Genomic DNA, 14,556 nt, shown 5'->3' with positions numbered 1-14,556 from the left:
GGGATTATTTTAAATAAAAAACTGATCTTTTAAATAAAAAGGTAAGTTAGCATTACAGAACATTATAAAAATTACCTGTAATTCCTTCATTCTGTTTCATTTTGAGTTCTGAGAATATATGTACATATTTGTCTCATTTATATCATTAGTATTTTCCCATGTTTATAATTATGGCTTCTAAAAACTACTTTTTTTTTTTCCAATGCTTCCATGTATCACCCAATGCTCTTCACAATAAGTGCACTCCTTAATCCCCATCACCTGTTTAACCCATCCCCACACACACCTCCCCTCTGGTAACTATCATTGTCTTCTCTGTAGTTAAGAGTCTGTTTCTTAGTTTGCCTCTCTCTCTCTTCCTCCCCTTTGCTCATTTGTTTTGTTTCTTAAAATCCACAAGTGAGTGAAATCATGTGGTATTTGTCTTTCTCTGACTGACTTATTTCACTTAGCCTTATATTCTCTAGCTCTGTCCATGTCATTGCAGATGTCAAGATTTCATTCTTTTTTATGGCTGAGTAGTAGTCCATTACACACACACACACACACACACACACACACCACATTTTATCCATTCATCAGTCGATGGACACTTGGGCTGTTTCCATGATTTGGCTGTTGTAGATAATACTGCTATAAATATCAGAGTGTATGTATCCCTTTGAATTAGCATTCTTGTATTCTTTGGGTAAATATCTATTAGTATTTATAGCTAGATTATAGGGTAGTTCTATTTTTAACTTTTTGAGGAACTTTCATACTGTTTTCCAGAGTGGCTGTACCAGTTTGCATTCCCAACAACAATGCAAAAGTGTTCCCCTTTCTCCGAATTCTTGCCAACACCTGCTGTTTCTTGTGTTGTTGAGTTTAGCCATTCTGACAGGTGCGAGGTGATATCCCATTGTAGTTTTGATTTGCATTTCCCTGATGTTAAGTGATGTTGAGCATGTTTTCATGTGTCTGTTGGCCATCTGGATGTCTTCTTTGGAAAAATGTCTATTCGTAAAACTCCTTTTCATATTATTATTATTATTTCTGGTATTCTAAATTATACTGTATTAACTACTTGCATACATTGTTGAGCCACTAAAACTGTTTATTCAGTTACAGTGCTGGGTAGCATTCTCTAGTCAGAGACTGAGCACTGCCTGAATTTTTTTCTGTATATTGCTTTCCAGAGGCAGTCTACAGAATAGGCTACAGGGAGAAAGACACCCTACAAAGACTTCTCTTCCACCACCATCTCACTAACATAGATGGTACCTATTTAATTTAGATGTAAAATAGTACTTCAGATTGTTTTATTTGGCACTCCTTTGATTATTAACAAAAATGAATATTTTCCAAATATGAGAAATCTATTTTTATTTTCTTATACGGGAATAGTTTGGCAATATCTTCCTCTGTTATGATCCAGATTATTTTTTTATAAGTTTGAGTAAATTTTTTTTAAGTTTGAGTAAATTTCTATCATGATTTTTAACCTTTTGAAAATTTTAAAAAAGATTTATTTGAGAGAGAGAGAACATGAGCAGGTGGAGGGACAAAGGTAGAGGGAGAAGGTAGAGAATCCCAGGCAGACTGTGTGCTGAGTATGGAGCCAGACACAGGGCTTAATCTCACGACCCTGAGATGAGGACGTGAGCTGAAACCAAGAGTTCAACTGACTGAGCCACCCAGGTGCCCAACTTTTTGAAATTTTTAATGCAAAATTTTCCTAGTTGGTTGTGCTACTTATTTTAGTTTTGCTATTTTTTTTGTTGACTCAGACATTTTAACATGGGACTGGCTCCATGAACACTGCCTGGCACATAGCAAGCACTCACTAAATATTAATTGAATGTATATATATATATATATATATATATATATATATATATATGTATATATACACACAGTTTTAAATAATTGCTCTTAAGCTGAGAAGGTCCTTTTTTTATAGAGCTGATGTATTTTCTAGAAGTTTCCTTATAATTAAAATGTTTGACTTTTGGATACATCTAGAGTTTATTTGATTGTATAATGGGAATGTTAATGTGCTTCAAACTGCAATGTGAGCTATATGTATCACATCATTCTTTCATATCCCCTCATTCTAGAAAGGTTTCTTGATTTTAAATTGTCACATGACCTAATATGTAGTGAGACTAGGAATCCCTTTTTTTTTTGTAAGATTTTATTTATTTATTTGACAGAGAGAGACACAGCAAGAGAGGGAACACAAGCAGAGGGAGAGGGAGAAGCAGGCTTCCCGCTGAGCAGGGAGCCTGATGTGGGGCTCGATCCCAGGACCCTGGGATCATGACCTGAGCTGAAGGCAGACGCTTAACGACTGAGCCACCCAGGCGCCCTTTTCTGTCCCTCAGTCCTCTTCTTTGAGAAAATCTGCTCATTTGTGTTTCAGAAAGCCTTTGGTAAGGTTGTACACCAAAGTCTGTTGAAAGGAGATTGAAAAAAATGTGTTCTATGTAGAGAGACATTACAGAGAAAAAATAGAGTGGGGATTAAAGGTTGGTACGAGATCCGTGAGCTATTATCTTCCATTTGTGTTCATCCTTGCCCTATACCCCCTTTTCCTAAATGATTAGTAATATCTCTTGACATCTGTAGGACAGATCTGGGAAATGGAGACTACAGTGACATCTCCTCCAGAGGTCACGGATGGTGTTCATGAATTGCTATTTAAGCTTTCTGTCAGTGTTGTTCAGGCCTTGAACTCTGTGGAGAACTCAGACAAGTACATGGTATTATCCCTCCTCCTTAGATTTAACAATCTAATTGAAGATTTTAAACTTTTTAATATTATTCAAGTGTTAAGTTAAAAGATTCTTAAAAGAATCCAAAATGATTATGCAGGAGAGAAAATAGCCTGTAGGAATAGCTAATGTTTTTTTTAATCCAGACTATGTGCTAGGTGCACAATTTTAGGGTCTCTCGAAATGCCTCCCTTATGTCATCGAACATAGTCCTCACATTAACACTGTGAGGTACGTGCCATGATTATCCCCACTGTACAGATGCAGAAACTGAGGACAAAGCAGAAGTCAAGTCACTTGGAACAGTCAAAGTGATAATGTGCCCAAAGGTAGCATGGGTCCTAAGTACTACCCTTCCTGTCTCTAAGGACCCTTTCTTATACCCTCTGGACCTCTTGGTCAGTTTTCATCTAAATCCCCTAAATTCTCAGCCTGTACACTCTTCCCTCTCCAGCCTTTCATCTTCTGGATCTAGCTGAAGGTTGGCTTGCCCTGCAGTCTTCTCAAATGGTGATTCTTCTCTTCCACCTTTCTTGTAACATGGACAGGAGATGGGTAAATGTTTTTATACTCCTTAGTGCTTCCAGACTGTTCTCCTACCTCCTCCCTACAACCCTCACCTTCAAACCTCACATTATTATATTCTATCAGCCATTTCTCCTCCTTGTTTTAGTTATCTAATAATGCATGGGCTGTTTTTGCATGGGCTGTTTTCTTCTGATTTCCATATAGATGATTCTTTCAGTGTCTTGCCCTTCCATTCCTGACCTTTTGTCTTCCACCCTACTTTAGCTCCTCCTCCCCCTGGTCATACTCTGGGATGACAAGCATTACAACTCTTTTTTTTTTTTTTTTTTTAGGGATGGGGCAGACGGGGGGGAGAGAGAGAGAATCTTAAGCTGACTCAGGGCTCAATCTCATGACTCCGAGATCATGACCTGAGCTGAAATCAAGAGTCAGATGCTTAACCAGCTGAGCCACCCAGGCACCCCAAGCATTACAGTTCTTCATACTCAGTCAGTGATCCTCATCTCCCACCACCTGCTGTCGTCTGGGCTCTTGCTCTCCTGCTCCAACCCTGACAACTTGATCTTCGTTTTTGTTCTTCGCTTCACCTTTTACTAACCTTAAATTCCTTGATCAGCGATTATAACCATTCTGTGGCACATACCCTCAATTTCCTTTTTCATTTTTACTTACTTGGCTAAACTATATTCTGTTTAAGCCCAGCTGTCCATTTATTCTGACTCTGCACCACAGCAGTACATGATTGAAGGAAAATACACAGCCCTGTTGACTGATCTTACTCTCAGTACCTGATCATTCACTAGTAGGCTCTGGATGCCAGCAGTCACACTGTGTCTCTGTACTTCTTTCGCTCTCCTGTTCTCCCAGATAAGCCTTTCATACCTTCTTTCTCCCAAAACCTGCACCTCCTCCTTAATCTTCATGCCTGGCAGATGATTTTGTTCTTAACGAAGAAAACGGAAGCAACAGAAGATAGCTTCCATAGACTCCCACCACATCTATCCTTCCTTACCTACCTATGAGTCCAGTGTCCACCTGTACATTAGTTCATCCCTTCATCCTGCATACTCTTTATCCTTCAGTGGGATTATTCTTCTCAGAGGAGAAACACAGCATTGACTTCCAGTTCTTAAAAAATAAAGCTTTTTTTAAACCACTCTTTCCTCTCCAGCCACCACCCTTTTTTTTCTCCCTATCTTTATAGCAAATTCCTTGAAGGAGTTGTCCATATTTGCTGTATTTAAGTTTCTCTTCTATTCTCTCTTGAGTCCAGTCTAATCAGACTTTTGCTCCCATATCTCATCAAAACTATCTTTGTGGATTGCTTATTCACACCCTTCAGACCTTCATTTGAAAGACACCTTCTCAGGTCTTCAGTAAGACCCAATACACACACACACACACACACACACACACACCCATCTCCCTCACTTTATTTTCTTCTTACTGTCTGTCTCTCCCACTCTCTCCCCCTGTTATTTGTCCTATTTATTATCTAGTTCCGTATGCTGGAGTGTAAGCTCCAATCAGGCAGAGAAGTTTCATCTGTTTTGTTCATTGATGCATATAGTTAACACTTAGAACAATGTCAGTAAATATGGATGGATGGATAGAAGAAAGGAACAAAGGAAGGGATCAGAAATCAGGAGAAGAAATTACTGTGGACAGAAAAAAATCAAGAGACATTTCTTTGAAGGAGGCAGAAATTGCACTGGAATTTGTAAAACATGGTTACTGTTTGGCTAGTACCAAGAAGAATGTATTCTAGGTGAAAGAATGTCTTAAGACTCAAAGGGGGATGAACTGGATCTGGCTGCTCTGACTGTGGGTGAGGAGATAAAATAAGATTGGAAAGAGAGGTAGGGAATGGTGTTCCTTATGTGATCCAGGGATTTCAGCAATAACTAGCTGTGTGAGGACATGTGCTGTGTCAGAGACTTCAACAACAACTCAGCATGTCTGACTGAATCATAGTCTGGAACATGAAGCAGCATAAAAGAGCTAGTAGTTGTTGAGTATCTCCTGTGAGCCCAGCCCTGTGTTTTAATTTTTTTTTAAGATTTATTTATTGGGGGGCACCTGGGTGGCTCAGTCGTTAAGTGTCTGCCTTCAGCTCAGGTCATGATCCCAGGGTCCTGGGATGGAGCCCCGCATCGGGCTCCCTGCTCCACGGGAAGCCTGCTTCTCCCTCTCACTCTCCCTGCTTGTGTTCCCTCTCCCACTGTGTGTCTCTCTGTCAAACAAAATCTTTAAAAAAAAAAAAAAGAGGGCGCCTGGGTGGCTCAGTTGGTTAAGCGACTGCCTTCGGCTCAGGTCATGATCCTGGAGTCCCGGGATCGAGTCCCACATCGGGCTCCCTGCTCAGCAGGGAGTCTGCTTCTCCCTCTGACCCTCTTCCCTCTTGTACTCTCTGTCTCTCATTCTCTCTCTCAAATAAATAAATAAAACTTTTAAAAAAAAAGATTTATTTATTGGGGCACCTGGGTGGCTCAGTTGGTTAAGCATCTGCCTTCAGCTCAGGTCATGATCCGGGGGTCCTGGGATTAAGCCCCATGTCTGGCTCCCTGCTCAGTGGGGAGTCTGCTTCTCCCTCTGTCCTTTGCCCCTCCCCCTGCGCGTGCATGTACATTCTCTTTCTCAAATGAATAAATAAAATCTTAAAAATATTTATTTATTTATTTATTTGAGTGGGGGCAGAGGGAGAATCTCAAGCAGACTCCCCACTGAGTGTGGAGCCTGATGTGGGGCTTGATCTTACAACCCTGAGATCATGACCTGAGTTGAAATCAAGAGTCAGGTGCTTAACTGACTGAGCCTCCCAGGTGCCCTGCAGCCCAGTGTTAACCTTTTACATGATTTTAGTGTCATTATGCCCTCTTACCCCTGAAGAGACAAGGATCTGGGACATAGAGAAATAGTGAATGAGTGGTGGGTGGATCCAAGCTCAGACACCAGTGCATGTAGTAGCTTCAGAGATGAGCTCTTCCCCTCCTTGATGTTCTCTCTCCATTGCAAAGCAATGGAATTGAAAAGCTGTGCCTTCCAAGTTTAAGTTCTAGGAGAACAGCCCTATTACATGTGATAAATTCATTAGATGAAGAGAGTTCATAAATTCTTTAAAGGCAGCTTTCTTGAAATAGTCCTAAAGTAGTATTAACTGCCTTTGAGTTTGAAACGTTAGTCTGATTTGTTAAGAAACTTCATCCCCAGAAAACCCTTTCTTTTATTAAATACGTGTTGAAGCTTCAAAGCATTTTAATCAGAAATTTGTGTGTTGACATCATGCCACATTTGGGCGGGGAGTATCTGACTCTGGTGATGACTGACCAGTCAGTAGAGTCTGGTGCCATGGTGGTCACTCATGTCTGCATGATTGGTGCTCTTCCTTCCCCAGGTGTCCCTGCCTTTTAACGCTTACATGCTTATAATGGACTGAAATACTGATTTTTCTCTTGCTATCCTTTCACAATATTCAGTATTTTTTCCACCAATAGCTATCTTCAGGTGAAATATTACCAAGCATTACTAGAAATAATTTAGAAACCCAGTGTTACATACTGAATTGTGTCCCCCTCAAATTCCTACGTGAGGCCTAACCCCAATATGACTATTTGGAGAAAAGGCCTTTAAAAAAAACAGGCAGTTAAGGTTAGATGAGGTTATAAGGGTGGAGCCCTAATCCAATAGGACTGGTTTCCTTATAAGAAGAGGAAGAGACACCAGGAGTGCACCACAGAGACAAAGGGCCATGTGAGGAACAGAGTGCAGCTACCTGCGAGTCAAGTGAAGAGGGTCCCAGGAGAAACAAAATGGTGCCATTACCTTGACCTTGAACTTCATCCTCCAGAACTGTGAGAAAATAGATTTCTGTTCTTCAAGCCACCCAGCCTGATACTTTGTTATGGCAGCCCAAGTTGACTAATACACACAGGCTGAGTCAACTCTTCATGGGAGATGGCAGGAGAGCATAGAGCCTCAGGCTGTGACCAGGATCTGTGCTCATTTCTTTGTAGAAATGAAAGAGTTTTCTCTCACCAGCACATTTTAATGATTTACATTTCCAGGGGTGCCTGGCTGGCTCAGTCAGTGGGGTGGGCAACTCGTGATCTCAGGGTTGTGAGTTTGAGCCCCATGTTAGGTGTAGAAATCACTTAAAAATAAAATCTTTAAAAAAATGAATCACATTTCTGGATGACAGAAGCAGCATTTAAAATTTAGAAGAAGAAATTGTGCTGGATGGTCTCTTGTCCCTTTGTATAGTTTCATGTTGCTGACCAGTGACATCTGCTGGAGAACTGTGGCAAAACAAGTTCGCTGGAACAAGGGTTTGTGCTACTCTTTCAGTCTTCATTTTCAGTAGATCTTAAGCATCTCATGACAGTGTTGTTCTTGAGGCTTCATAGGGAATCACACAGACTCTGGGGCAACAATCACATAGACACTTAAAAATGGATTTTTATATGAAAGATGAGAAAAGTGATTTGGGGTCAAGACCAGGAAAAAGTAGGGAGGTTGGGTGGAAACGGGGAAGAGGCGAAGGGAGGTGAGTCTGGAGTTCAAAAGAAAAGGGAAAAATTCAAAAGCAGTTTTGAAAAATAAAATGCTTTTCCACAAATAGAAACATTAATAATAGTTTTACTGGAACTAACTACTTTTGTTTAAATCACAGTGCTATACTTTAAGACTTCAAGACTGTAACATCTCCTGCCTCAGTTATGTTTATGTCTAAAAATATAAAAATGAGGGACGCCTGGGTGGCTCATTCGGTTAAGCATATGACTCTTGATTTTGGCTCAGGTCATGATCTCAGGGTCACGAGATCGAGCCTGAGTTGGGCTCAGTGCTTAGTGTGGAGTCTGCTTCAGATTCTCCCCACCCCACCCCACACACCCCCACTTGCTCAGGCGCACATGCACATGCTCTTTCTCTCTCAAAATAAATAAATAAAATCTTTTTTAAAGAAAGACCTTTGAGTCTTTTTTAAAAAATAAAAATATAAAACAAGCTAAGTCACTAAAGTACTTTCCTTCAAAATCAAAGGAAAAGCAAGCCTGGAAATAGGCTAGCCAAGACTGTGTCATTATCAGTAAAATCCTGTCAGTCTCAACCCTGCAGGCTTATTATTTTAAACTTTTTAAATGAAAATTTTCATACATACGCAGAAGTAGAGAAAGTTAGTGTAATAATACTCATGTACCCATCTGTCTCCAAAGTGAGGGTTTTTAAATGCATTTTTTCTAAGAAGACATTTTTGAAGTAGAATTTGATGTATTCATTGGATAAGAGGTGAATGAAGAAAGTCCTGATGAGTTACAAATTTCTGATTTAGAAACCTGGGCTGCAAAATAAATCAGAGATAGACAAGTATCATATGATCTCACTGATAATGAGGAATTTGAGAAGCAAGACAGTGGATCATAGGGGAAGGGAGGGAAAAATGAAACAAGATGAAACCAGAGAGGGAGACAAACCATAAGAGACTCTTAATCTCAGGAAACAAACTGAGGGTTGCTGGAGTGAAGGGGGGTGGGAGGGATGGGGTGGCTGGATGATGGACATTGGGGAGGGTATGTGCTATGGTGAGCGCTGTGAATTGTGTAAGACTGATGAATCACAGACCTGTACCCCTGAAACAGATAATACATTATACATTAAGAAAGAAAGAAAGAAAAAAACAAACAAACAAACCTGGGCTGCTAATGACAACGTTAATGAAGAGCACAGAGAACCAAGAGGCTGCAGTTTAACAGTGTTTGCCTTCACTGCTGCTTCCTCGTTCCTTAGTCATTCCTGAGAGAGAGAGAGAGAGAGAGAGAGAGAGAGAACATGCAGGGGGAGCAGCAGAGGGAGAGGAAGAAGCAGGCTCCCCACTGAGCAGGGAGGAAAGTGTGTGTTTTAATCTTTAGGACAGATCTGAGATAAATGTAGCTGACCTCCTCTTGTGGAATCAGGAATGACTTGGAGAGAGTTAGTGAGTCATTATCTACATCCTGTTGTCACTTCCCTGGCTCAGCTACCCAAAGCCTGCACCAGCCGGGGACTAGGCGGACCTTCCTGCAGAACGTTACCTGATGCTGTTTTAGGGACTAGAATGGTATTTGTCCTCTTAATAACTCCCTTCTCCCTAATTTTTCTCTGTGTGAGGGTACAGGATCCCTTTTGGACAGGCAGAGTATTGATGGCATTACAGTACAGGAGGTGTGGCCCACACTAGAGTACTGTAGTCCAGGCAGGAGGGGCCTCATGTCTACATGACATACCATTTCTCAGGTGTTCCGTGAGTTCAGAGAGTCAATGGAAAGGGAAGCTGGCATGCAGCTAGACCAAGGCTTCAGTGAGTAAATGTGTCTAAGAAACCAGGAGTTAAATTGAGAGCAGTATGTATCAGTTTGTTCCCTAGTTGTTAGCCATCACACAAATGCATTGAATGTAGGGTCAGAAACCATTTGCAGTCCTTGCCTGCTAACTTCCTGGTTTATTCTTCTCTTGTTTCCCTTTGGAAAAATAGGTAAAAAAAAAAAAAAAAAACTTTTGTGTATATATTCTTATTTTTATATTTATTTTCCCCTCTTCTTAGCTCTCCTCCTTTCTCATAGAAGTCCTTTCTTATGGAAGGGATAGCATACTACATATATTCTTCACCTTGCTCTTTTTCCCTAGAATTCACTTTTAGCCCGTGGAGATCTTCCTCATTCTTTCTTATAGCATATTATTCAAATAGTTATGTCGTATTTTTTGGGTAGTTCTATCATTTCTGATATTTTGCTGTTATAAACAAATGTTCAGTGAATATTTTCTGAATCTTTGAATTGCAACAGAGACAAGTCCTGCAGGCAGCCAGCACAACAAACACAGGCTACCTACAAAGAAAATCAAGTTGATTTTAGATTTATTTAATACTGTACCCAGAACAAAGACTGACATATAGTATTCATTTTGTTTAACATTCGTTCTTATTTTTAAGTCATACATGTACAGAATGATGTTGAGCAATTTTAATTGATTCTTTTCATAATTATTCCATATCCATGTCCATGTGTTTATATCGCATATGTTGTACTCTCTGATTTTCCACCCCTGTTTAAAAAATATTCAGCAGAGGGGCGCCTGGGTGGCTCAGTTGTTAAGCGTCTGCCTTCAGCTCAGGTCATGATCCCAGGGTCCTGGGATCAAGCCCCGCATCAGTCTCCCTGCTCAGCGGGGAGTCTGCTTCTCCCTCTCCCACTCCCCCTGCTTGTGTTCCCTCTCTCGCTGTGTCTCTCTCTGTCAAATAAATTAAAAAAAAAAATCAGCAGAGATAGTACCTCCTTGCTTGTCCTTGCCACTACCATGGGATTTACTCTATGATATCTTTTACCAACTCTCTCCTCTTTGGGACTGCCAATCCCTAGAAAGCTGGCATTTTAGCACCTAATAGCATTCCTGGCATGAGTAGGTACTTAATATATTTATTAATTGATGAAAGGGCTTTAAAAATCATTATAGTTTTAGAAAACAGTAAATAACAGGAAACTGTGTTCACTTCCTATTTTTCCAGTAAAAGTACACATCTGTTTTATTCACTTTCTCTTTATGTTTTTCTCTCCAAATTTAGTCTGTGCTGAGACCTATAACCCTGATGAAGAAGAGGAAGATACTGATCCAAGGGTAAGAACTGCTGCGAAGGCCTTAGGTAGAATTGCTTTATTCCCCACTCACTCCCCTCCTCCTCTACATCATGCTGGTAATTAAATAAATACAAATTAAAATCTCAACAAGGTGCTATTTTTTTTTATCTACCAGATAAATATTAAGAAGAATGAAAGCAGGACTGGTTGAGGTTATGATAAGATGGGGTGCCTAGCTGTAGCTGTCAAAGCCTTAAACATAGTCAAGCCAACTGACTCAGCAGTTACCTGAAGGAGAATTCATCCCTAATAAGCAGCTGGATCCTTCCTGAAGATGTATAAACAGAGATCATTGCAGTGTTGTCATAGTAAAAAATGCGAACAATGCCCCCAAAATAGGGGATTACCAGGGGCTAAATTATGGTGCATTCAAATCAAGAGAATCTGCAGCCATTTCCTAAAATAAAAAAATAATTAAAAAAATATTTATCTGGGGCATCTGGCTGACCTTTTTGGAAGATCAAGTAACACTTAACCTTGGGGTCGTGAGTTCGAGCCCCATGTTGGGTGTAGAGATTACTTTAAAAAGTAAATAAACTTTAAAATACACACATACACACATATATTTATCCATCCGTCTAGTATTTATTAGTACAAAGAATTATTTCTGGAAGGATATATCCCAAATGTTAACAGTGGTTGTGGCAGGACTATGGTTCACTTTTGGTCTTTTCTTAAAAACTCAGACTTTTTAAACTTTTGTACAGTTACCAAATTATTTTTATAAAAGCATATCTGAACCACCATTTTTAAAAGATTGATGTTTTAAAAGAAGCTTTAATGATCTTTCAAGTATGCCGTAAAATGAGCAGCCCATGAAAGATTTCTGAAGTATTCTAATAATAAAATGCTACCATTGTGTGAATATAATAGATATGTAAATTTTAAAAATTTATTCTGGATATTATAAAATTCTTGATGACTTTTAAAAGTTAAAGCAGTTAAGCAGTTTTTTGGGAGGGGCACCTGGGTGGCTCAGTCAGTTAAGCATCTGACTCTTGATTTCAGCTCAGGCCATGATCTCAGGGTCATGAGATGGAACCTTGCATTGGGCTGTGTGCTCAGTGTAGAGTCTCCTTGGGATTCTGTCTCTCCTCCTCCCTCTACCCCTTCCCCCACCAAAAAAATTAAAGCAGTTTTTTACTAACTTTTTAATATCACAAATTAAATTTTACTTAATACTTTTGACATCTGTTATTTCTCATCAGATTAAGAAATGTGCTTTTTTTTTAGTACTTAGGTCTCTAAATTATAACAGCAATACTAAGCACTAATTATTTTTTTAGTTCAATAAACACTTAATATCAGTAATAATAACAGTTTTTGAGCACCTACTAAATACCAGTTACTGTTTTAAATACTGCATGTATTAACTTATTTAATCCTTCTGACAACTCTAATTTAGTAGATTCCACCAGTACTACTACTAAACTGATGTTTGGACTACAGCATGTACAGCTGTTGTTTACTTGCCATCTGCACTTAGATTTCAATAGGCAACTCACGCTGAATGTGAGCTCCTGATTATTTCCCTTTAAACATTCTTCTCCACCCATAGTCTTCCCCAGCTCAGTTCATGGCAGCTCCATCCTTCCAAGGGCTCAGGTCCAAAACTTGAGGGTCACCCTCAGCTTCTCTTATTTTTTTCACACGGGCATTCAGTTTCCAGCAAATCCGATGGGCTTGGTCTTCAAAACATATCCAGCACTCTACTACTTGTCAACACCTCCGTGGCTACCACCCCAGTCCTGACCACCACCATCTGGCACTGGAATAATCACAGTAGTTTCCTGGCTTCTACTCTTGCTTCCCTCAAGGCTGCTCTTCACTCAGTAGCCAGTGTTAGCCTTTAAAAACATTTTTTATCTTTTTAATTCTTTTTAATTCCTCAGTCAGAGCCTTCAAATTGCCCCCATATGGCTAGGGGAAAGTTGTAGTTCTGTGGCCTACAATGCCATCTGTGATTTGGGCATCACCCTCACCTAACTTCCCAATTTGGTCTCATCCTGATCTTTCACCCTTGCTCTGCATGAGTCACACCCATCTCCTGGTTCTTCTCAGACATGCTCTTCACCTACCACAAGGCCTTCTTTTCACTTACTGTTCCCTCTGCTTGAGGTGCTCTTCCCATAGAGATGTCCACATGACTCACTCCCTCAGGTCATCCTCATTTCCTTGAGATCTTTACACAAAGTCACCTTCTCAATGGGGCCTCATCCGCCCAACTCCACACACATACACTTTTTTATTACCCTTCCCTACCTTAATTTTCTCCTTAGCCTTGTCACTCTCTAACATATTTTACAGATTTACTGGATGAGAGCAGTTATTTTGACCTGTGCATTTCCCGTGTCCCCAGAGGTATAACAGTGCCTGGCACCTAGTAGATGCTTAGTATCTGTTGAATGAACAAATCAATAGCCCTCTGCTTTACGGATGAGGACGCTGAGGCTCCCAGGGGGTAGCTGACTTGCTGCAAGTCACACAGTCAGTTAGTGGCCCCAAGGTAAGTGCTCTGCCCCCATCACAGTGCCCCTCCATGATCAGGGCACTGCTTGGTATTTGTATCGAATGAAAGTCATAGTAAACATGCTCTTAATTTTCCCCACTTTTTAGGAGAAAGAAATTTACCGATCTGTAAGTAAAGTCAAATTTTAAAATGGAATAAAAATATTTCCCTGCTTTCATTTGGATTGGCAGGTGATTCATCCTAAAACTGATCAACAGAGATGCAGACTTCAGGAAGCTTGCAAAGATATTCTCCTTTTCAAAAATCTTGATCAGGTAACATTGGTTTTAAAAATATTTTTGTCTTTCAGCTTTTCTCCTATTTGTCATTTAAACAGTTTTTGTCGTCTTAGCCTAAGCTATATAAGGCAGAAAACTTTAGATTCATCTTACCTACAAATGTTTGCATTGTGTTGCCCATCATAACTCATAATGAGCTTTTCAGATGACTTCTAGTATTTCTCTGAATTGCTTTGGTACTTCCTCCAAGAAAATACCACTTTGAGGACCATGCAACTTGGTCATGTTAAAAGGAAATGTTCAGGTTTGCATGACCGTGGCTTAGTTTGGAGGGTCTGAATTTATGCTGCAGAGTAATTTCTCCAAAGATGCAAGTTATGGAGTTCTCTTCTCTGGTAGCAGTTAACCCACTGGAGGTTTGTGACTTCTCAGGCCTTAGATGTGGGGCATCTCTTGTGTGCTTCTCAGCAAAGACCTCAGACATGGGGAGTGGTGTGTGTCAGCAGCGCTCTGGTGTGGGATCTATGCTTGGACCTGTCCTCCCTCCCTTGGTGGCGATAGAGAGCAGGGGCTACCTCATGAGGACAGAGAATCTTCAAATTTCATTACTTCTTCTCTTTGAGAGCCACACGCTGAAGCTGTATAAGTAGCTGAGGTACTGGGCGGAGAATCCTAGAATGTGCGGAGACAAGAAGGATGGGATTAGAATTCCCCTACTACACAGCTCCTGCAAATAAGTCTTTTAATGACGTCCTCACAACCATCCCTGATATCTATAAACCAGTCTGTTTGGGAGCTGTGTGGCTATAAGAATAGCCAGAACTTCAGTCAGTTTTATTAGTCTCAGGCTGACTAAA

General features: G+C 40.3%; 1 protein-coding gene across 2 annotated transcripts in view; it reads left to right on the top strand.

The window, feature by feature from the left end:
• The window catches only part of PRKAR2A (protein kinase cAMP-dependent type II regulatory subunit alpha), a 108,056-nt gene that overhangs the window by 59,721 nt on the left and 33,779 nt on the right, over positions 1 to 14,556 (top strand). For both annotated transcript variants that reach the window (XM_073901163.1, XM_025885082.2), the window contains exons 3-4: positions 10,879 to 10,931; positions 13,652 to 13,735. In XM_073901163.1, coding sequence (XP_073757264.1) covers positions 10,879 to 10,931; positions 13,652 to 13,735 — 137 coding nt within the window. The remainder of the gene's footprint in view (positions 1 to 10,878; positions 10,932 to 13,651; positions 13,736 to 14,556) is intronic.

This window comes from Callorhinus ursinus, unplaced genomic scaffold, assembly GCF_003265705.2.
Source record: "Callorhinus ursinus isolate GAN/ISIS: 27379988/994484 unplaced genomic scaffold, GSC_fseal_2.0 scaffold15, whole genome shotgun sequence".
In the NCBI taxonomy this organism is placed as follows: Eukaryota; Metazoa; Chordata; class Mammalia; order Carnivora; family Otariidae; genus Callorhinus; species Callorhinus ursinus.
This window is presented reverse-complemented; position numbering and strand designations above follow the sequence as displayed.